The following is a 24,162-nucleotide window of genomic DNA, read 5'->3' as shown; positions in this document are numbered from 1 at the left end:
CTTTAGCTCCATGTAAACAAAACCTGCTAAGATTCCTTTGCACCCCTTTACATTTTCTGTAAAATGAGAACAATATCAGATGCTCTAATAATGACAGACAGGTGCAGTGAGGAGAAGATGGGTTAAATTCAGAAGTGGTGCTTGACTTTAGGTGCTCATTAAAATAACTTGGAGAGTTTTAAAATCCTGATGCTCTGGCTCCACCCACAATTAATTCATTCATAACCTCTGGAGGTGGGACTCAGGCACTGATAATTTTTAAAGCTCCCAGGCGATTCCATTGTATAATCATTGTGTAGCTCCACTGAGACCCATTGATCTAAAATAATTATTAATTGCCATCTGGGTAGTTGTGGAAAAAGCAGGTTTGACTTAAGGCAGATCTCGCACCACTTTTTTTTAAGGGGTCACTCACCTAACAATTGGAGCTAAAGGTTACAGTAAAGCAACTCTGGAGTGAAATACAGACCACATAGCCAGTCAATAGCATAGGGATAGTGAAGGTGGCATAAGTAACCTTTGTCTACTTGTAGGCACATGCTAAGCCATTCAGGATTGGCTGGCCTCAGACCTTTCCCCAAGAAGATCCTGAATAGGAAGATGAGACACACCCACTGATGGAGTGAAAGTTTCTGGACTTTATGGAGGTCAGGGGAAAATCACTCAGAATACCTCTATCGTCTGTGGGCTGATTTCATTGGATATGATTTTATTAGCCACCAGTTTATCATGGGCCTGTAATTGATTAAATAAACTGTATATACCCATTAAATAATTACAGCTTGGAAAGTGATTCTTTTTTACTAAGGTTTTTTGTTTGTCTGTTTGTTTTTTGTTGTTGTTTTGAGATGGAGTCTCGCTCTGTTGCCAGGCCGGAGTGCAGTGGCGCGATCTCAGCTCACTGCAACCTCCAGCTCCCGGGTTCAAGTGATTCTCTTGCCTCAGCCTCCCAAGTATCTGGGACTACAGGCGCATGCCATCATGCCCAGCTAATTTTTGTATTTTTAGTGGAGACCGGGTTTCACCATGTTGGCCAGCATGGTCTCTTGACCTCGTGATCCCCCCACCTTAGCCTCCTAAAGTGTTGGAATTACAGGTGTGAGCCACTGCGCCCAGCCTTTTACTAAGTCTTAAAAAAAAATAAAATTGACACAAGAATGGTACATATTTGTGGGGTACAATGTGATGTTTTGATACGTATACACATTGTGTAATGATCAAATTAGGGTAATTAGCAAATCCTTCTCAAACGTTTCTTTGTGGCGAGAACATTGTAAGTTCTCTCTTCTACCTATGTTGAAATATACAATACATTATTCAAAAAATAACAGATGCTGGTGAGGTTGTGGATAAAAGGGAAGGCTAATGTACACTGTTGGTGGGAATGTAAATTAGTTCAACCATTTGGGAAAGCAGTGTGGCGATTCCTCAAAGAGCTAAAAACAGAATTAACATTTGACCCAGCAATCTCATTACTGGGTATATATAGGAATATAAATTGTTCTGCCATAAAGACACATGCACTCATATGTTCATTGCAGCGCTGTTCTCAATAGCAGAGACATGGAATCATCCTAAATGCCCATGAATGGCAGATGGATAAGGAAAATGTGGTACATATACACCATGGAATGCTATGCAGCCATAAAAAGGAACGAGATCATGTCTTCTGCAGGAACATGGATGGAGCTGGAGGCTGTTATTCTAAGTGAAGTATCACAGGAATAGAAAACAGCATTCCACATGTTCTCACTTATAAGTGGGAGCTGAATGATGAGAACACATGGACACATAGAGGGGAGCAATAGACACTGGGGCCTAGATAAAGGTGGAGGGTGGGAGGAGGGAGAGAATCAGAAGAAATACTTTTTGGGTACTAGGCTTAGTAGCTGGGTGAGGAAATAATCTGTACAATGAACCTTCATGACACAAGTTTACCTCTATAACAAACCTGCACGTTTATCCCTGAACCTAAAATAAAAGTTAAATAAAAAGAAATACACAATATATTATTGTTAACTATAGTCAACTCTACTGTGCAATAGATTACCAGAACTTTATCCCTCCCATCTGACTTTAACTGAGTACTGGTTGACCAATCTCTCACCATCCTCCCTCCCCGCTCCCCTTGGAGAGTGATTCCCTTTTTATTTTATTTTTGAGAGACAGGGTCTCACTTTACTGCCCAGGCTATAGTGCAGTGGTGCAATCATAGCTCACTGCAGCCTTGACCTCATGGGCCCAAGCGATCCTCCATCTCAGCTTCCTGAGTAGCTGAGATTGCAGGCGTGCACCACCATGTTTGGCTCATTTTTTATTTTTATTTTTTGTAGAAATGGGGTCTCGTGATGTTGCCCTGGCTGGTCTTGAACTCCTGGGCTCAAGCGATCCTCTCACCTCAGCCTCCCAAAGTTCTGAGATTACAGGCATGAGTCACCACGCCAATTTGAGAGTGATTCTTAATCACAGGCCACAGACTACTGCTCTTGCCCATTCCTAGTTTGTTCCAGCTGTATCAAACTGTTGGCTGAGCTGTGCTGCTCGTGGTGCTAAGCCAGACAAAGCCTAGTTGGGGATGTGTAATAAGGACACTGCGTAGCGAAGCAGCCCCAGAGACATCCAGGCAGCCAGAGATGGTGCACAAAGCATAAAGAGATAAACAGATAAATGCAAGGGTCTTTACTTCTTGCTCCCTGGCCCTCCCCATGGCCCCGACTCTCCAATAAAGGAAATCAAGCTAAAGCTGTGATGGGAGACAAAGGATAAAACAGCAGCACCTGCCAAGAAGATGATGCATTCTGTATGAATCAGCCCAGTGACTCAGCATCTGATAAAGCTTATTTGGAGTGTTTAGGGCAAGGGAAGGAGTGGTTCTGCTCTGCTTTGTGTGCTCAGGCCCCCGGGCATTGGCTGGCCCAAGGCTCCCCGCTGACATTGGCTGGCCCAGGGCTGGGCCGAGAGTTTCAAGAGAGATGAGGTCCAGAATGCCAAAGGGCTGGGGAAAAGTCTGCAAACCATGGCAAGGCAAGGAGCTGCAAGCCTGGAGCTCACTGGGAAAAGCAGACTAAGTTGCCTTCAAATATCAGAAGGGGCACTATGGGAGAGATAAGCTGGATTTTCTCTGTGTGGCTCCAGAGGGCAGAACTGGGCTCGGGATTGGCCCATACACAAGCCAGACTGTGACTCAATCAAAAAAGGCCCCAACTTTATCAAAAGCTTTACTAGATAAATGGTTGCATGGAAGGTAGTGATTGAGCTGCCTGTTATTGGTGGCGTTTAAACACGGGCAGGATGACCACCTGGTGCAGATGTTGGGGATGGGGTAGGAATCAGGCAGTGTGCAAGTCCTGAACCAATCAATCTCTATGATCTACTTAGAATATTAAACATCTGGTGATGCATTTATGGCGCTTTCAAAATTCACACTTTTTTCCCCTCAAAGTTTGATCTTCTGAACCTTGTTTGCTTAGTAGTGGGAATAATCAAGTAATTATTCCCAATGGACCGACTGAATCTGTGAATCATGCTATGTTTTCCCAAATCCTTTCTTCCTCTCCTCCCTTCCCCTAATTCAGATGGCTAAGGCAGATCTCACTGACTGACCTCCAAAGTCTAATTTTTAAAAAAATAACTAGATTTATGCCTCCTGTTCCGGAGGCTGGGGGAGCTACAGAACAGAAAAGTTACAAGGAGCGAGCTCAAAAACAATTCTTCTAACCCCAGGCATTGATAAGGAGGCGCTGTCCACAGAAAATGTAGCTGTTCCTGATAATTAGACTTTTTTTTTTTTTTTTTTTTTTTAAAGAAAAATAAAGTGAAGCTTCTTCTGCGGCATTTTTTTTTTCTTCTGGGCTAATGATCTTCTTATACTTGGCTTTGCACTAGGTTAGGTTGCAGGGAGCCATGGAGATGATCCATTCCTGATTCCTCATTGTCCAGATGGAAGAAACTGAGGCTCAAGGGCAAAGTGATTGGTCCAAGGTCACCCAGTGTCTCGGGGCACACCTAGGACTGTAATCAGATTTTCATGGACCTGGTCCGGGTTCTCCCACTTTTTCATGGACCTGGAAGATTCCCCCAGGCTGCCTCCTGAAAAGGGCTGGGGTCCTAGTGGCCCCAGGATGTTGGGCAAGCAAGGCACTGGGCCTCCGTGTTGTGCCTCCACAGTCCTGCTCCTGAACGGGAAAACTCAGCCCCGACCACACAGCTCTCCTTTAAGCCCCTTTGTTTCACATGGTTTTCAAAGTCTACCACCCCCATTGGGGCTGCCTGTGCCCGCCCTGTCCACCCATTGCCCCAACTGTCAGCCTGTTGACTTCTCTCCTGGGGCTCAAACATTCCTGGCTCCAAAATGGACGGCTCAGTTTCTTCCCCAAGAAGTAGCTGCACCTCTAGGGTTCCTGGATTTCCCCCTCCTTGTCAGGGGTTGGGGTGGCTGCCACAGGATTCTCCTCTCAGCAGAAGGAACTTCAGCAGTTGGAGACCAGCAAACCCCTCTGGACACAGATCTGATTTCCTAATTGGGAAGGCTCAATACAAAATAAAAATTGAGGGCCACTGGTTCAAAAGCTATGAAGAATTTCCAGACTGTCATAGTAGCCCCTTAAACCAAACGTGGATCTGCGAGGGTCCCACACCCATGAAGCCCACCCTGCTTAGCTGGGTTCCAAGAGGATGGGGACAGTGTTTGCTTAAGCTCCGTGGATCAAGGAGCCCAGAGAGGCCTTCAGGCTCTCCAGGTATCTGCGCTGATCACTCCTAAACACAATTCTGTTTCCTCCAGGCCTGGCGGCTCAGTCCAGGTACCCCATCAGTGTGATGTTTCCAGGAGAAGGCGTTTCAATACTTCCTTCAATACTTCCAGCACAAGGCCCCTCTCCGTCCCACCCTCATTATGTCTGACTCTTTACTATTTAAATGGGCCAAGAGAAGTGGCGCGTGTGTAACGTGAAGGTTAAGTTCAATGGGGCCAGGGAACTGTGAGACGGTGTTTTGGACTGGGACCGAGGGCCGGGCTAACCGCGTGAGAGGGGCGCCCAGCTGGGCAAGCGAGTTCAGGCTCTTTCCTCCTGGGAGCACCAAGCGGCCGCACCTCAGGGTCTCCCCTGGAGCCAGCACAGCCATTCGCGGTGATGATGCGCCCCCCGGCGCCCCCAGCCCGGTGCTGCACCGGCCCCCACCTCCCGGCTTCCAGAAAGCTCCCCTTGCATTCCGCGGCATTCTTTGGGCGTGAGTCATGCAGGTTTGCAGCCAGCCCCAAAGTGGGTGTGTGCGAGCCGACCGCTATAAATACGGCGCCTCCCAGTGCTCACCACGCGGCGTCGCCAGGAGGAGCGCGCGGGCACCGGGTGCCGCTGACCGGTGAGATGTCCCCGTCTTCCCTACCCTTGCGCAGAGCTACACCGGGACGGATGGGCGGGCAGGGTTTAGTAGCCAGGCAGAGAGGGATGACAGAGCTCGCAGTCACAACCCTTGCGCTTTCGACGGAGCCCAGGAAGCCAGGGAGGGGAGGTGGCCGGAGCCCCATCACCAGGCAGCTGAACCAGGGGCCCCTGCGCAACCGCTGCCTGAGCGCACGAACTCCAACCACAATTCTGTGGGGGATAAATAGAGCAGATATAATGATCATCCTTTCGCAAAGATGGGGAAACTGAGACTTGGAGACCTGCCGCGTTGCAGGAGACCCAGGCTAGCAGGTGACGGAGCTGGCCTGCACGGAGCTCCTTCCTGCAGCATGTCCCCTGCGAAGATGCGGATCTCTCAGTTGTGGCTGTCTGCTTGCATGCATGAGTCATCTGGTTTTCTTCTAAATTCTCTAGCTCTCTGGACACTGTGCCTGTAAGTATGAGCCTGCGGATTTAAGTATATGCTGCAACCACGGAAATCCTACTTTTTCTGCCTCCTAATGCATCTGAGGTGCATTAGAGAAAAGTCACACAAGATCCACCAGGCCTCAGACCTCTGATTCCACGGTCTCATTTTACAGATGATAATCTGAGACCTGGAGAGGTTTAGGACTGGTGCCAACACTAAACAGCAAATAAGTATCAGAATTGGGATTACAGCCAAAGCCTCCTGATCTTCCAGAATTTCTGGACCTAGTTAAAAAAAAAAGAAAAGAAAAAGAAGCTGATTTTTAATTTTTTTTTAAAGGGAGAGGTTAGGAATTTAAAGGTAAGTACAGATACAAAAAAAAAAAAAAAAGATGCCCATGAGAATGTAAGTTATAACAATAGTGGGGCATTGAGCACAACCGAAACGGCCAATCTTGTGAGAATAGTAAAATAAACTTGGGTCCGTGAGAAAGTGGAGTATTACATAGCCACAAAAGTATGTTCTTAAAGAATATTTGAAGATGGTGAATGTAAAGGATCTGATTGTATGAACTGCATGGAAGACAGAAGGAAATATACCACGGTGCTAACATTTGCCTCTGGGTGGTATGAATTACAGGTGACTATTTTTCTTATTTTCCTTTTGGTTTAGTTTTCTCCATTTGAAAAGGCAAAGAAGAGCCGGGGCTTTGGGATTAAAACCCTCACCAGCTGTTGCCCTCTTCGCTGTCTTCCCGTCCTCCCCACAGCTCCCTGTTCATGGTCATTGATTTTCTTTCTTTCTTTCTTCTTCTTTTCTTTTCTTAGGGGGGGGGAGGGGTGAGGGGAAGGAAGGACGGTCGGAAGACGGAAGTTCGCATGCCTGCCTTCTTCTGCTTCTCCTTCCTTTCGTCCGTTTGTCTCTTTCTTTCTTCCTTTCTTCTTTCTTTCTTTCTTTCTTTCGTTCTTCTTCTTTCTTGTGTTCTCTTTCTCTCATTCTTTTATTATTATTATTATTATTATTTTTCTGAGACCAAATCACACTCTGCTGCCCAGGCTGGAGTGCAGTAGCGCAATCTCAGCTCACTGCAACCTCCCCCATCCAGGTTCAATCTATTCTCGTGTCTCAGCCTCTGAGTAGCTGGGACTACAGACACATGCTGCTACACCCGGCTTATTTTTGTATTTTTAGTAGAGACAGGGTTTCACCACCTTGGCCAGGCTGGTCTCGAACTCCTCAAGTAATCTACCTGCCTTGGCCTCCCAAAGTGCTGGGATGACAGGTGTGAATCACTGCGCCCCACCAGGTCATTGATTTTCTGAAGCCTCCAGCCCTGCCCTGCTTGGAAATGTTTTGGGAAGTTGCTCAGTTCAAAGCTCCCAGGAGGGTGTGCCTGGAGCAGAGTTGCTCTCAAAGTCAGCCTGCTCCCCACCCCATCTCCTCCTTCTCTTCACCTGCACAGCCCCTTTGTCCACAGAACTGGCCTTTTCTGGTAGAAGGGGCAAGGCCAGGTGGTTTAAGCCTTCTTAGGGGGAATGAGGCTGTGTGGTAGTGCTGGGGACTCAAGGGCCTTGGCCTTGACATGGCTCTTCCACCCAGAGCAGCTGGCAGCCAGGCTCCCAGGAGGCAGAGGAGATGAGGGGGGAGGTGAGTCTGAGCAAAGGAAAGGAGGTCGGCTCTGCAGTCATGGTTCTAGAACATTCCTCGGATCAGCAGCATCCACATCACCTGCAGACTGGCTGGAAAAGCAGATTCTGACTCAGAACCAACATTATAACCAGCCCTGCAGTGATTCATAACTACTTTAAAAAGTGGTCAATCATTTCACCAAAGCAGAGCCACACAGTCGGGGGGACCATAGGTGGCCTCTGTGTGCTTGTCTTGGTTTTCCTGCCCCTCTCCAGACATGTTGATTAGATACTGCCAATGCCCAGCCTCAGACCTCAGTCTAATTTTGAAGTAGTCAGAATTTACTATGATTACATAAGATCCTCTTGTTTACAGACAACATTCTCCTCTCTGAGGTGTGGATTAGATCCATTTTACAGATGAAGAAACTGAGGCTCAGATATTTAAGTGACTTGGAATCAAGGAAAGAACACTGGACTAGGGGTCGGGAGGGCTGGGCTCTCGTCCTGGGGTTACCATGAGCATGCTGTGGGCCCTAGGGAGTCCCATGAGCATGCTGTGGGCCCTAGGGAGTCCCATGCCCTCTCTGGGCTTCAGCCTCACTGCTAAGGTGGAGGGGTTGGGTGAAAGAACAACCCCCTTCCCAGTTCTAAGCTGGATGGCTCACCAGGGACCCCAGGCTCTCTATGCCTGCTGCTGAGTCTGGAATTCCTTTCCTGCATCTTGCCTTTGGCTGCCCCATTCTTCAGGGCCCAACACCCTGTCTTCTGGTCAGAACCTAGTTCTGAATGGGTTTTTCCAGAAGTTGTTGCTTTCAGGGGCCCCTGGCAGAGAGGTGTTTCTGGCTGGCTTTGTCTCTCTGGCATGACAAAAGCTCTGTTCCTGCTGGAGGCATTTCAGGGCTCAGTGGGCAGCTGGGGCAGAGCCCGTGAGACCACAGCCTTCCTGGTGAGCCCGGTCTCCACCACCCACCCCGTCTCTGGGGAAGGCGCTGACCCCATCTCTTCTCCCACGCTGCTCGCTGGCTCTGTGTGCCTGATTACTTCTGGTGAGAGGCACTCCTTGTTAATGTGCTATGGAGTGTCCAGATGGGCCTGCTGGGTTGAGCGGGCTTTGGATGTGAACCATTTCAGGAAGGGGAACCCCACCTTCCTGTTGGTTCTGTTATGGGAAATGGGTGAGCTCAGATAAGCAGTTCTTAGGAGGGGGGATGGTAGGGGTCGGGTGCAGGGGGAGTGGTTTCTGTTTTATGCAACAGCCTCAGCTTCTGGGAAAGGGTCCATTGTGTAAGACCGGGGCTGTGGCCTGTGCCCCCTGGCTCAGGGCAGCCAGCCCAGTGGTGGCAGGAACACTGGCAGGGCAGCCTGCTGTGGGCTTAGAGGGGATGGGCAGTGTGGAGGGCCTGGCAGAGCAAAAGGACTCATCCTTCCAAAGGGACTTTTCTCTGGGAAGGTTGCTCCTCAGGCCACTGCGAACCCTGTCTACTCTCTGAAGGGAATTGTCCTTCCTGGCTTCCACTACTTCCACCCCTGAAAGCACAGGCAGCCAGGTCCAAGTCTCCCACTAGGGATGCAGATGGATTCGGTGTGAAGGGCTGGCTGCTGCTGCCTCTGGCTCTTGAAAATCAAGTTCAGGTGGTGCTGAGACCCCCTGGGGGCTGCAGCGCTGTGGTGGATGGGGAGTGTCTGCTGGGGTGAAGATTTAGATGCACATTGCAGAGGACGTGGCTGGTCTGTGGGATGCAGTCCCTCTGTGGAGGTGGCATGGGGAGGGACGGATGCGTGACCTAAGGCGGGTATTTTCAGTGTCTGACGTGATCGATACCACTCTGGACAAGGAGGCCAGGATGCAGAAAGCCTGTGTGCCTCGCTGATTGCGGGGGAGGATGTGGCTTGGACAAGAGCCTGGCTCCGCCAATGCCAGGGTTCTTGTTTTGGCCACTCAACGTTGCTGTCCTGCAGTCCCTCCCTCCCTGCACCTCCTGCCTTCGCATTTCATTTGAGGTGTCCATGGCGAGTCTGGTCCTTTCCCCCATTTCCTCAGGAATAAAAGTGCAGCAGTGCCTGCTGTGGGGACAGCCGAGGGCAGTGAGGCCCTGGGGAGCTGCTGCAGGCGGCAGGTGGGCGGGACACCAGCAGGCTGCCTAAGCTGTTCCCATGACGGTCTCCTGTTCTCTGCAAACAGAGGCGTGCGAGGACTCCAGAATTGGAGGCACGATGAAGACTCTGCTGCTGTTTGTGGGGCTACTGCTGACCTGGGAGAGTGGGCAGGTCCTGGGGGACCAGACAGTCTCGGACAATGAGCTCCAGGGTGAGTAGACCAAGCATGATGTTCCTCTGGCCACAGAGTGATAAGGTCAGAGGGCAGGGTAGCCAACTCCGCTCAGTGCCTTTCTATCAGGCCCCAGTGTTACAGACCGTTTTTATCTTGTGCACTGGGTCTGGGTGCCTGTGTCTGGGCCCTCTCTGAGCCTCAGCTCCCAGGCTCCTGGTTCAGGCTCTGCGTGCATTACACTGCCGGCATTTGCAGGCATTTCCCAAGCACTTTCGGCTGCTGCATTTCATTCAGCTGTTCCCTTCCCAGGCCCCTTGGCCCAGCTCCCAGGCCTCCTCCACGAAGCTGTGTCTGGACCATTGGAGCTCTTATCCCTTTCCCCTTTGGAGTACCCAGAGCTTGTCACTCCTGTGAGCTGACTGCTTCTGCAGGATCATTGTTAAAAACCCAGATCAGACATGGGTGTGAGTCTGTTTCACCTCTTCTCAGCTGAGTGACTTTGGGCCGCTATCTTGATCTCATGACACTGCCCCCACCCCCCGTTTTATTGCAATATAATTAACAAATAAAAATTGTGTGTATTTAAGGTATATGACATGATGTTTTGAAATGCACATACATTGAAATGATGACCACTTTTTATGGTGGGATGGTGGGAAGACTTCAAATCTACTCTCTTAGCAAATTTCCAGTTATAATATGGTGTTATTAACTATAAGCACCACCTGTATGTTAGACCTCCAGGATGTACTCCTCCTACCTGATTGACACTTTGACCCTTTCTCATACCACACCTCCCATGTCTCCCTCTGCGAAGTGGGCGTGGTAGGGGGCTGGAGCATTATGTAAACTGCACATGAAGTGTTCGGCGCAGTGCTTGGCATGGGATAAATACCAGTGAAGTAGCACTTAGGTGACACAGTGTTTTGCTGCATTTGTCACCAGTGCTATGCCTTATTTACTCATCTTATTCCTGTCACCTGGCACTGCATTGGAACAAAGAAATACACATGTCTGGTTAAACTGAACTCTAGAAAGATTTGTGTCCAAAATAACAATATTTTATATTTTGATGCTTCAGAGCTGACACTTCTGGGTTTTTTGTTTTTGTTTTTTTTTTCCTTGACAAGTTTCTTCTGCACCCGGCTCATTCTCCAGGGGCACATGGCAGTGGTTGGGCATAGCTCTGGGTGTGCCAGTGTGCCAGCTCCCGTGGTCTGCATTTCTGAGCAGTAGGGTGTAATCAGCAAGGAGCCTGTGATGGCAGCCTGTGCCAGGGCAAGGCTGGGGCCATGCTGCTGCCTGCTGGCAGGGGTGGGGGTCCCAGCCTTGACAGCCCTGAACTGAACGGGCCTTTCTGGCCATTCCAGTTCATTCCAGGGTTACATCCCGAGGCCACGTCTTCCTCTCGCCTCATGCTACCTCTTGCACTTCTCTTGCAGAAATGTCCGATCAGGGAAGTAAGTACGTCAATAAGGAAATTCAAAATGCTGTCAACGGGGTGAAAGAGATAAAGACTCTCATAGAAAAAACAAACGAAGAGCGCAAGACACTGCTCAGCAACCTAGAGGAAGCCAAGAAGAAGAAAGAGGTCAGGAGAAGCCACGAACGCCGCCCTGCCTTGACCATCCCACTGGAGGGGAGGGAGGGGGTCACTGCACAGTGCCTTGCTGGGTTGCCATGGTGACCTGCAGTCCTCCCAGGCTGTGTCAGCTGATGCTGGGGCTGTAGTTAAGAAGTAGGAAAGGTTCATTCGCTTTTGAAAGCATCAGGGAGTGAGATCTTGGATCAGGTTTTGTTATAAGCCTGGCCCAGGGGCTAATGCCCAGATTCATTTCAATAGATGCTTCTAAACCCTGACCACATAGTAGTTCCAAGCAGGCTCTGGATGGGGTGGTGGCGGGGGCCCAGATGAGGGTGGTGTCCAACCTTCAGGAAGCTTATCTAGTAGGGTTGATACGGTTAGGGTTAAGGCAGGCACACTGCACCCCACGTCTTCCTAGAGTTCTGGACTACTTCATAAAGAAACATCTTAAGCCTAGTAGTGGATATAGCAGGTCTAGCCTGTGCTTAATGATTCGACAAAACTAAAACACTATAATTCAATGAACAACTTACTTAAGAAATCAAGTCTCTTTAAGAGTATCCTACAAACCTCCTCTCACAGTTGCCCTACTTCAGATGCTAAGATGTAGCTACCTGCCAGCTTCATGATCCATCATGCATGTTAAAAGCATTTCAAAGGCTCTGAGAAGTTCTGCAGTAAAGAAACCTGTGTAACTCCACGAAACCTAGAGTTTTCCAAATTGACCAGGGAATTCATTTTATAATTTTTTTTTTCTGGCTGCTTTGAGCACAGCTCCATGGGAGCCACTTCAGAGAATGCTGGCCTGGATGCAGCTCTACCTTTTTTTCAAGCTTCATGCCCTTTCTTGGCCTCAGTATCAGTTCTCACCATTCTTTTTTTTTTTTTTTTTTTTTTTTTGAGATAGAGTCTTGCTCTGTTGCCCAGGCTGGAGTGCAATGGCGCGATCTCAGCTCACGGCAACCTCCACCTCCAGGGTTCAAGCGATTCTCCGCCTCAGCCTCCTGAGTAGCTGGGATTACAGGCACGTGCCACCACACCCGGCTACTTTTTTGTATTTTTAGTAGAGGTGGGGTTTCACCATATTGGCCAGGCTGGTCTCGAACTCTTAACCTTGGCCTCTTGGTCTGCCTGCCTTGGCCTCCCAAAGTGCTGGGATTAACAGGCCAGTTCTCACCATTTTATGAGAATCCTCAGATAGCTCCTGGGGAAGGAGCATGTCTCATGCTCACACTTTTGTGGTTATCACTGGAGTCTGGCATTCAACAATTCTGGTTTTATAATAAAGCACATCACATTTGGAGAAAAGAGCGTGTCTCAAAGAGCTACAACTAAGAGCTACATCTTAGTTGAGGAGTAGGTGAGCCAGAAGGAAAGGAAGTAGGCAGCATGGGTGGCACTTGTGTCTTGGCTCAGTGGGAGGTGGGCTGTCTTTGCCCAGCAGCGGACAGGGAGTGATGGAGCAGGACAAAGACCTCACGTAACTCTGGGTGTGGATAGGCTAATTTTTTTTGAAGACTAACACACTCATTTATAGAGACTTTAATATAGAAAAGTAGAAGAGGAAAAGTTTTTCCATAATCCTTTTGCCCAAGGACAAGTCACTGTTAACGTTTGATATATTTATTCCTATTCTTTTCCTCTGTGCTTTTTTGACAGTGGCTATGTACAAAATTATGAATTTTTGACATAAAGAGTACATATGATAATATTCAAAATGGACTATAAACATCCTTTGTAATGATGTACCATTTACTCTTTGTAGGAACCAGTTTGTTTAACATGTCTTTTTTAAGCATCTGGGTTGATTCTGATTTTTGTTTTTTCCATAAGACAATACTGTACCGAATATTTTTAAGCATCTTTTTCTTTGTCAGCGGATTCCTTTGAGGTAGAGTCTTTGTTTTGTTTTGTTTTGTTTTTTGAGACAGAGTCTCGCTCTGTCACCCAGGCTAGAGTGTAGTGGTTTGACCTCGGTTCACTGCAACCTCGCGGGTTCAAGCGATTCTCCTGCCTCAGTTTCCCAAGTAGCTGGGAGTGCAAGTGTGCACCACCACACCAGCTAATTTTTGTATTTTTAGTAGAGTCGGGGTTTCACCATGCTGGCCAGGCTGGTCTTGAACTTCTGACCTCAAGTAATATGCCCACCTTGGCCTCCCAAAGTGCTGGGATTACAGGTGTGAGCCACTGCACCTGGCCTGAGATAGATTCTTAGAGAATTATTGGGTCAAGTGGCAAGGACCCATTAGAGAATTGTGACAGCTGGTGTGGCTTTGGTGTTGAAAGCCTGCCATTCCCTTTGCATGCCAGGGGGCATGGTTGCAATAGAAAGATAAGATTCAGGGAGTCTGCAGCCTGCTTTGGAAGATGAAATTTAAACACCAGAAACAGAGAATAGAAAATGAGGCTTCAGTGAGAGAGAGGTGCTGTCCACCTGGGTTCCAGGAGTTGGGAAGCTTCTAGGAGTTAGGGAACAGTTGGATCTTAAAGGATGAGTGGATTCTTCAAGCCGAGTGGGAAGGGGATTCCAGGTGGGTGAATGAAGGGAACCCTGAACTGGAGCAGGGGTGCACACTTGCATGTTGGGTGGCCATCCTGTGGGAAGGCCTGCCCTGGGCAGAGGGCCTGGCACCCAGCACCTCCTTGAGTGTGTGAGCCTGTGGTCTCTGTGTGACTTAGCCAGCCTCGTGTCTTCCTGTAGGATGCCCTAAATGAGACCAGGGAATCTGAGACAAAGCTGAAGGAGTTCCCAGGAGTGTGCAATGAGACCATGATGGCCCTCTGGGAAGAGTGTAAGCCCTGTCTGAAACAGACCTGCATGAAGTTCTACGCACGCGTCTGCAGAAGTGGCTCGGGCCTGGTTGGCCGCCAGGTGAAAAGGGACACATCAATGGCCAAGGCTGAGTGGGGAAGGATGGGAGCCTAGTGAAATATGCTTCATTCCACATGCCAGATGCAATTGATTAGTATTGGCTGGCTGCATTGGGGCCCAGAGTGCCATGCTCCATTGGTAATGTCTGGCATGAGTAGTGAGAGTGGAGTCATCAAAAGGATGTAGGCCAGGTATCTACCTTCTCTTAGAAAACTCATGCAGCAGTGCTTAGCTGGATGACATAACCGCTTCGTGGGATGGCAGAGCCCTGTGTCCACTTATGTGGAAGGATTTAATAACTTTTTAATTTTTTTTTTTGAGACAGGGTCTCACTCTGTCACCCAGGCTGGAGTGCAGTGGTGTGATCATGTTTCACTGCAGCTTTGACCTCCTGGATTCAGGTGATCCTCCCACCTCAGCCTCCCAAGTAGCTGGGACCACAGGCACGCACCACCATACCCAGCTACTTTTTGTATTTTTTTTGTAAACATGGAGTTTGGCCATGTTGCCCAGGCTGGTCTCAAACTCCTAAGCTCAAGTAATCCTCCTACCTTGGCCTCTGTAATTATTGGGATTACAGATGTGTGCCACTGTGCCTAGCCAATGTAAGATTTTTTAAGTATATTAGTATTGCTCCTGTCCTCTGCTGCAGGACTTTTTTGATTGGGACTCAGTGAATTGCTCCAGTCCCTGAAGTCACATCAGTTGGCCCTTAGCTGAGCAGGGGGTGGATATCATCGGTGGCCAAAGATGACCGTGGATGAACCTGAAATGTTGGGCCTTGTGACTCTTATGGCCTCCCAGGTGTCTCAAAACTGTCCCCCATGGAGGGAGGTAAAAGGAAAGGGCATGGACCTGACAGTTGGGGTGCTGGGGGCTGGTCCAGCTGGGCTGTTGGTCACTTGCTATGTGACTGTTACAGCCATGGGCAGGGCCTGGCCTGGCTCCCCGGGGAGTGGGAGGCCAGAAGGCCATGGCCTTGGTGAGCTTCTCCTAACTGTGCCCATGCTGGCTGTCCCAGCTCGAGGAGTTCCTGAACCAGAGCTCACCCTTCTACTTCTGGATAAACGGCGACCGCATCGACTCCCTGCTGGAGAACGACCGGCAGCAGACACACATGATGGATGTCATGCAGGACCGCTTCAGCCGCGCATCCAGCATCATGGACGAGCTCTTCCAGGACAGATTCTTCGCCCGGGAGCCCCAAGACTCCTACCACTTCCTGCCCTTCAGCCTGCCCCACCGGAGGCCTCACTTCTTCTTTCCCAAGTCCCGCATCGTCCGCAGCTTGATGCCCTTTTCTCCGTATGAGCCCCTGAACTTCCACGCCATGTTCCAGCCCTTCCTTGAGATGATACACGAGGCTCAGCAGGCCATGGATATCCACTTCCACAGCCCGGCCTTCCAGCACCCACCCACGGAATTCATACGAGGTGAGAAGGGGTGGAAGCTCACAGCCTTTTGAGCAGCCCGTTAGATGCGGAGAACCATGCCGAGGGCTCAGTGGGTGTCATCTCGATTTTTCCCCAGCAATATCACAAGGGTGATATTACTCTTATTTAAAGAGGAAAAGAACTGAGCTGGGCGTGGTGGCTCATGCCTGTGATGTCAGCACTTTGGGAGGCCAAGGCAGGAGGATCATTTGAGGCCAGGAATTTGAGACCAGCCTGGCCAAGACAGTGAGATCCTGTCTCTACAAAAATAAAAACTTAAAAAAATTAACCGGGTGTGGTGGTACACACCTGTAGTCCCAGCTACTTGGGAGGCTGAGGCAAGAGAGTCACCTGAGCCTAGAAGTTGGAGGCTGCAGTGATCTATGATTGCACCATTGCACTTCAGCCTGGGCAACAGAGTGAGACCCTGTCTCTAAAATAAAAAATAAATAAAAATAACAATAGGAATCAGCGGGTTCCATCTCTGCATGGCTGGATGACTGACTCTTCTTCCCTTGTGTGTCCCCAGAAGGTGACGACGACCGGGCTGTGTGCCGGGAGATCCGCCACAACTCCACAGGCTGCCTGCGGATGAAGGACCAGTGTGACAAGTGCCGGGAGATCTTGTCTGTGGGTGAGTCAGGGTCCAGACCACAAGCCACCCCCTCCGATACCTTGTGTCCTGGGGTCACTGGGGCCTCACTGGTACTGCCTTTATGGTGTCAGACAGATAAGCGTTTGGATTCCAGCTCTACCGCCTTTGGGCTGTGACCTGGGGCAGGTCCTGAGCTTCACGCAGCTTGGGTTCCTCGTCTTAGAATGAGATGATGATGCAAGGCTGTCGCTGAAGTCGGTGAGACATCGATAGAGATGTAAAAGTGCCCTCCACCCCATCGGGCCCGTGTTGAAAAAAGCTTGTCGAAAAAAGCCATCCCCCTGGGACTCCTCAGTGATTCTGTTCCCAAGTACCAAGCGTTGTAGGCATCTTCATTTCCCTCTGCAGATTATGAAATTGTAGACAGTATGTATTTTGTTTAACAAAACTGACCAGAGGCCAGGCACTGTTCTAAACACTCGACATACATTTCCTCAGAATGACCCTCTGAGGAAACTGAGCCATAAAAAGGTTAATAACTTATCCAAGATTGACCCTGACATGGGTGAGCTGGGCTTCAATCCTAGGGCGCTGTGTTCTCTCCCGGGGCCCCTCGCAGCCTCTGGCCACAGAAGTCACAGATCTCAGTACGTGGGCATCCAAGCAATAGTCCCTTTGGTCGGCTGGTTGATCCCTTAGGCAAAGGGAATATTTCCCTTCAACTGTCCCCCTCCGTTTCACCAGCTCTCGTTATGGGTTAACTTCTTTCCACTTAGAGATAACAGCTGTGACAGTGTTTGGACTAGTTCCTGGTACACAGCAGTTTATACTCAGAAAGAGTTAATTGTTTCCCCTTGTAAACAGCTTATCGATCTGGTGGCTTTGCTCTTACTTAATGCTTACTTTGAGTTTCCCATAGCAGGCCGCCAGGGTCTAGTTAAACATTCCTAGCCTCACTCCTGTAATTTTAGAAGCCACTGCAAAATAAACAGTCGTGCTTTAAGAGGCTGAAGTGGAAGTCACTGCAGATGAGTGCACAACCAGGCCTTGGGGCTTTTTCTATAAAAATATCACAGAGTGGCATCAATTACATGGTACCTCACCACAAGAAAGTTAGTCACGTTAGGGCCTGAAGAAAAGATGTCCAGATGCCTGGGCCCAGGTTGGACCTCTGTGCTGATTTTTACTCTCTTGTTGCAGGCTGGGCTTGGGTCTGGCGCCAATCTTAACCGTCATTGATTACAGCTGAGAGTGCAGTGGTTCTATCTTGGCTCACTGCAACCTCTGCCTCCTGGGTTCAAGTGGTTCTCCTGCCTCAGCCTCCTCAGTAGCTGGGAATGCAGGTGTGCACCACCACACTCAGCTAATTTTTGCATTTTTAGTAGAGACAGGGTTTCACTATGTTGGCCAGGCTGGTCTTGAATTCCTGACCTCAAGTAATCTGCCCACCTCAGCCTCCCAAAGTTCTGGGATTACAGGTGTGAGCCACTGTGCCTGGCCTGAGATAGATTCTTAGAGGATTATTGGTAAGAGTAATTCTGTAAGCTAAGCTAAATAGTCCACACTGAAGAGGACTGCCTACTGTTATTTAAGGTGCTTGCAACCATATAAGCATGTACTGCCTGGGACCTCTAGACCAGGATTTCTCAATTTCAGCGCTATTGATTTTTTTTTTTTTTTTTTTTTTTTTTTTGAGACAGGGTCTCTCTCTATCACCCAGTGGCTGCAGCCTGATCCTCCTGCCTCAGCCTCCTGAGTAACAGACTACACGGGTGTGCCACCATGCTTGGCTAATTTTTTTATTTTTAGTAGAGATGGGGTCTTGCTATGTTGCCCAAGCTGGTCTCCAACTCCTGGGCTCAAGTGATCCTCCTACCTCGGCCTCCCAGAGTGCTGGGATTATAGGTGTGAGCAGTGCCGACATTTTGGGCCAGGTCATTCTTTGTCGTGGGGGGCTGTCCTGAGCAGTTCAGGGTGTTTGGCAGCACTCCTGGCCTCTACCCACTAGAGGACAGCAGCTCCCTTCCCATCGTTGTGACAACCAACTTCAGAACTTGCTAAATCTCCCTGGGCGACAGCGTCACCCCAGTAGAGAGCCTCTATTCTAGACTAAGCCTCGGCTCTCAAGGATTTTTCTTATTTTATTTTATTTTTTTTAAGACAGGGTCTCGCTCTGTCACCCAGGCTGGAATGCGGCAGCGCAGTCTTCACTCGCTGCAACCTCTGCTTCCTGGGTTCAAGTGATTCTCCTGCCCCAGCCCCCTGTGTAGCTGGGACTACAGCTGTGTGCCACCATGCCTGGCTAATTTTTGTATTTTTAATAGAGACAGGGTTTCACCATATTGGCCAGGCTGGTCTCAAACTCGTGACCTCAAGTGATCAGCCTGCCTCAGCCTCCCAAAGTGCTGGGATTACAGGTGTGAGCCACCACGCCTGGCTGATTTTTTTATTTTAAAATTATTTTTTGGTAAAATAGTGAAGATTATTTATTACATATTTATTTTCAACCTGGCATCTTATTAGTAATTCTGTTTCTTTCCCCATCTAACATTTTATTTTACTATAAATAATCGCAGTCATCGTCCTAAAGCATAGGCAAAATCTCCCTTCCCCTAACTCACGTCTGATGTACCTGCCTCTGGATATTTTTGAAATAACTTAGGGGGAGAAAAACAGTAGTTTTAAGAGCTAGTGGGCAGTTTCCAGCTCTTAATGAATCTGACAACTTGCAGCTCAGGGCCAAGAGGAATGAATTATCTTTTCCCTGCTCTCTTGATGAACTCAGTGACCAGCCATGGGCGGGCAGGTAGGTGGGCAAGGACCCCTGGCCACCAGGTGCCAGTGCGTCAGCTGCATGAACTCTTGGCACCGGAACTGCCACCTCTGCAGATATGCTCAAAAGACAAACTTGGACTGGGTGCATTGGCTCATGCCTGTAATCCCAGCACTTTGAGAGGCCGAAGTGGGTGGGTTCCCTGAGGTCAGGAGTTTGAGACCAGCCTAGCCAACATGGTGAAACTCCGTCTCTCCTAAAAATACAAAAAAATCACCCGGGGGTGGTGGCAGGCACCTGTAATCCCAGCTACTCTGAGGGCTGAGGCAGGAGAATTGCTTGAACCCGGGAGGTGGAGGTTGCAGTGAGCCAGGTCACGCCATTGCACTCCAGCCTGGGCAACAAGAGCGAAACTCTGTCTCAAAAAAAAAAAAAAAAAAAAAAGACAATCTTGGAGGATTGTCCAGAACCACAGACCCAGGGTAGGAAGAGCCCAAGCTTTAGAGCTGAAGACCTTGGTTCAATCCTGGGCCCAGAGATCATTTCTTCTATGGCTGTAGGTAAGCTACTTATTACTACTTCTGTGGACCTCAGTTTCATTATTGGTCAAATAGGAGTGCTAATCCTTAAGTCAGAACAGATCCAATCTTAGGGAAAAAGAATATCCAGAGAGAACTTTCTGTGGTGTCTGGGATGCAGGCAGTACCACACAAGTGGCAGCTGTGAGTAATATTCCTTCTCTCTGGAAATGATTCCTGGGAGGGACTAGGGCAGTGAGAGCCACTCCAGATCTGAGAACAAGGAGAACTTGAGATCAGTGCTTTTGGAAGTGTGGTCAACACAGTTTGTCACAAGAGATAAGGCTCTGGCACCCGAAGATAAATCAATGATGTCACGAAGCACACTGTTTAGGTCAGCCGACATATTTTTCCAGAGCAAGGCTTCTCAGGCTGGGCGTGGTGGCTCACACCTGTAATCCCAGCACTTTGGGCAGACTGGTTGAGCCCAGGAGTTTGAGACCAGCCTGGGAAACAGAGAGAAACCCCATCTCTACAAAAAATGCAAAAATTACCTGGGCATGGTGGTATGTGCCTGTAGCCCCAGCTACTCAGGAGGCTGAGGTTGGAGGATAGCCTGAGCCTGGGAAGTCGAGGCTGCAGTGAGCCGAGATCTCGCCACTGTACTCCAGCCTAGGCAACAGAGCAAAATTCTGTCTCAAAAAAACAGAAACAAAAACAAAAAACCCAAAAGACTTTCTGGATGATGGAAGCAGCATCTAGATTCACAGTCCGAGGCAAAACCTTTATTTTGTTGTGGACAATTCCAGTTTGTGGCCCTTCCCTTAGGGAAGCACTGCTTTTGTTCCCAGCTGCATGTCCTGACTGCCATTCATTCATGCTTCTATCCCTTTGTAGCCTTCCCTTCACACCTCTGCCTTTCGTTTCTTCCATCTCTGGGCAGACTGTTCGGCCAACAACCCCTCCCAGGCTCAGCTGCGGCGGGAGCTCAACGACTCCCTCCAGGTCGCTGAGAGGTTGACCAGGAAATACAACGAGCTGCTGCAGTCCTACCAGTGGAAGATGCTCAACACCTCCTCCTTGCTGGAGCAGCTGAACGAGCAGTTTAACTGGGTGTCCCGGCTGGCAAACCTCACGCAAGGCGAAGACCAGTACTATCTGCGGGTCACCACGGTGAGCTGTGTCCCAGCCACATGCTGTGGTTGGGGAGCCCGAGCTGTGATGGGGAGCAGGGGCACATGTGCTTTTGACCAAGCATCTATCACATGGCAGGAAATAGAAAACGTTAGGTGCCCTTGTTGCCTGGAAGCCTTATCACCCACTCAGGGAAAATATAACTATTTTACAGAGGAGTAAAGTAAGAGAGGTTCCATAGCTTGGCCAAGGTCCAAGGTGTGATAGCTGATGGGTGACTTGGGTGGGTATTCGAACCTGACTGCCTGACTGCCAAGCCTGTATTTTGTTGTTGTTGTTTTTGTTTTGGTGCACAAACCTATGAATAAACCAGAAGCCTCTGTCCTTTCCTCAGAGCTACATGGCTGCCCTCTGGCATGTAAAATGGCTTGTGAATTAGTACATCATTCTCTGCCAGTGATAAAAGGTTCTCTCTCGGCCAGATATGGTGGCTCATGCCTGTAATCCCAGCACTTTGGGAGGCCGAGGCAAGAGAAATGCTTGAGGCTAGGAATTTCAGACCAGTCTGGGCGACATAGCAAGATTCCCTCTCTACAAAAAATACAAAAATCAGCCAGGTGTGGTGGCACACACTTGTAGTCCCAGCTATTCAGGAGGCTGAGGTGGGAGGATTGCCTGAGCCCAGAGGTGGAGGCTGCAGTGAGCTGTGATCACACCACGGCACTCTAGCCTGGGTGACAGAGTGAGACTCTGTCTCTTAAACAAACAAACCAAAAAAAAAAAAAAAAAACACACACACAAAATAACATATAAAATAAAAAAATCAAATAAAAAAAAACTTATTTCTAGTACTGGGCACTCTTCTTTTTCTTTTCTTTCTTCCCTCCAGGCCCCCTGGATTCCTTTTCTACTCTAGTCTGACCAATGGCTGCCCAAAGCAAATGTTTGGAAACCACTTTTATTCTTTGGGGTGCTCCCTGGGCTGGTCATTTGCAGATGGCATTTGCCCCAACACATGAGTGTCTGTGAACCAGGTCACTTGTCCACTGAACTGTACTGATGTCTAGATGCGTAAGAAGCACTGGGGTCAGCTCTCTAGGTTTTCTTAGAGGAGCGGGAGGACTTCCCTATTAGAAGCCTGACTTCTGTTGCAAAATGCACTCATTTTGACCACAGTGTTTCAGCTCTTCTCTTTTCTTTTGTTCAATTTAGGTGGCTTCCCACACTTCTGACTCAGATGTTCCTTCCGGTGTCACTGAGGTGGTCGTGAAGCTCTTTGACTCTGATCCCATCACTGTGACGGTCCCTGTAGAGGTCTCCAGGAAGAACCCTAAATTTATGGAGACTGTGGCGGAGAAAGCGCTGCAGGAATACCGCAAAAAGCAAAGGTAAGCAGGCGGGCCTTTCCTGCCAGCCTGCAGGGCCCAGTGAGTCTCGGGGAGCCAAAAAACACAAACAAACAAAAAAACAAACGAAGTGCAGACTCCATAGCCTGGTGGGAATGACTCCACCTGGAGCCAGAGCCCAAGAACAAAGCCAGGAAGTTACGGGGAATTTTGTTTTTCCTTTGGGGGATGTTTTATTTGGTGGATTACTCTTTTTTATTTCAGGGAGGAGTGAGATGTGAATGTTGCTTTTGGACCTACGGGGGCATCTGAGTCCAGCTCCCCCGAGATGAGCTGCAACCCGCCCCCCAGAGAGAGCTCTGCATGTCACCAAGTGACCAGGCCCCAGCCTCCAGGCCCCCAACTTCGCCCAGCCACTCCCCGCTCTGGATCCTGCACTCTAACACTCGAATCTGCTGCTCATGGGAAGAACAGAACTGCCCCTGCATGCAACTAATTCAATAAAACTGTCTTGTGAGCTGAGTGCATGGAGGGTCCTCTTTTTATGTCGAGTTGCTGGCTTCCCAGCATGTCTTCATTTTGCTATTGGGGGCGGGCGGTGGTGGGGGGTAGGTGGGGTGGAAAATAAGTAAAAACAAAAAAGCAGTGGCTAAGATGCTACAGGGACTGTCATACAGTGGAGAATAAAAGGGATATGATGACAAGGTTGATCTACTTCAAGAATTGCTTGCTTTCAGGAAGAGAGATGTCTCTCCCTGATGTCTCTCTCTCAACAAGCCAACTAAAATATATTCCTGAAAACTGAAGCTTTTCTGTTCTATTATAAAACTGTCAATGTATTCTGACCAAGGCATGTCAATCTCCTAAAGGAATATGCTGAAAGTTAAGGCGAAGAAGCAGTAACAGTAAGATATACTTAGTATTATAACGCAAAATTGATGTTTTCCTTGTGAAAACATTTGGTGCCCAGAAGTCCAAATGACCAGTTTTATTTGTAAGAGCTGTTACTTCTGCAGCAGTTTTATTTGTAAGAGCTGTTGATTGCGAGTTGTAAGAGCTCAGCATCCCAGGGGCACCTTCTTTACTGGCATTTCCCGTCCACTGCCAGTTTATATGGTCTTCATATCTTTCCCTGGACCACAGGAGTTTCTCTGCTTTTAATCTGAACCATAGCTGGACTGCAGCACCCTACTGCTGCCAGCAGGTGGCCATGACTACTCATGGTACCAATCTCAGTCTTAAAGCTCAGGCTTTTCGTTCATTAATGTTCTCTATAGAATTCTGGTCATCAGACGTACTGCAATGGAACAAAACTCATCTGGCTGCATGCCAGGTGTGTAGCAAAGTACACATGTAAATTTATAGCTTAGAATATTCTTAAGTCACTGTCCCTTGTCTCTCTTTGAAGTTATAAACAACAAACTTAAAGCTTAGCTTATGTCCAAGGTAAGTATTTTAGTATGGCTGTCAAGGAAATTCAGAGTAAAGGCAGTGTGATTCACTTAATGATATACATTAATTAGGATTATGGGGTCAGAGGTATTTGTTTAAGTGATCATAATTGTAAAGTATATGTCACATTAATGTCACACTGTTTCAAAAGTTACTTTCTCTTTTCCATTATGTTACTAGACTCTGGCAGTCACTATATTCAGTGGGTTTTTTGGTTGCTGCTTCTGTTTTTTTTTTTTTTTTTTGAGATGGAGTCTCACTCTGTTGCCCAGGTTGGAGTGCAGCGTGCGATCTTGGCTCACTACAACCTCCAACTCCAAGGTTCAAGCAGTTCTCCTGCCTCAGCCTCCTGAGTAGCTGGGACTATAGGCACATACCACCACACCCAGCTAATTTTTGTATTTTTAGTAGAGATGGGGTTTCACCATGTTGGCCAGACTGGCCTCAAACTCCTGACCTCAAGTGATCCACCCGCCTCGGCCTCCCAAAGTGCTGGGATTATAGGCATCAGCCACCATGCCCAGCTTTTATATCCAGTGTTTTGGATTTTTTTTTACACTCTTATATACTAGCACCCTGAAAGATCCTAGAGCTGGTTCTGAGGTTTCCTGAGACCCCTTCTCTGCACCTCTTTCTCCCTCTGCACAGTGACCGGGGCTCGGGGGTCCTTAGATGTCTCTCCGTCCCTGACAGAGGTTCCAGCCTGAGGCACTGGGAAGACTGAGTCACGACATGAC

General features: G+C 48.7%; 1 protein-coding gene across 1 annotated transcript; it reads left to right on the top strand.

Annotated features, from left to right (window-relative positions):
* Positions 1–5,236: 5,236 nt before the first annotated feature.
* Positions 5,237–22,495, top strand: CLU (clusterin). The gene is given in 10 exon segments (XM_010378119.2): positions 5,237–5,271; positions 5,273–5,361; positions 9,628–9,753; positions 11,160–11,308; positions 14,004–14,174; positions 15,196–15,607; positions 16,137–16,241; positions 20,437–20,666; positions 21,840–22,015; positions 22,238–22,495. Coding segments are annotated over 10 exon segments (1,503 nt in total). The 3' UTR covers positions 22,248–22,495.
* Positions 22,496–24,162: the final 1,667 nt, after the last annotated feature.

Source organism: Rhinopithecus roxellana, chromosome 9 (assembly GCF_007565055.1).
Source record: "Rhinopithecus roxellana isolate Shanxi Qingling chromosome 9, ASM756505v1, whole genome shotgun sequence".
In the NCBI taxonomy this organism is placed as follows: domain Eukaryota; kingdom Metazoa; phylum Chordata; class Mammalia; order Primates; family Cercopithecidae; genus Rhinopithecus; species Rhinopithecus roxellana.
Note: the sequence above shows the minus strand (reverse complement) of the source record. Positions and strands in the feature narration are given on the sequence as shown.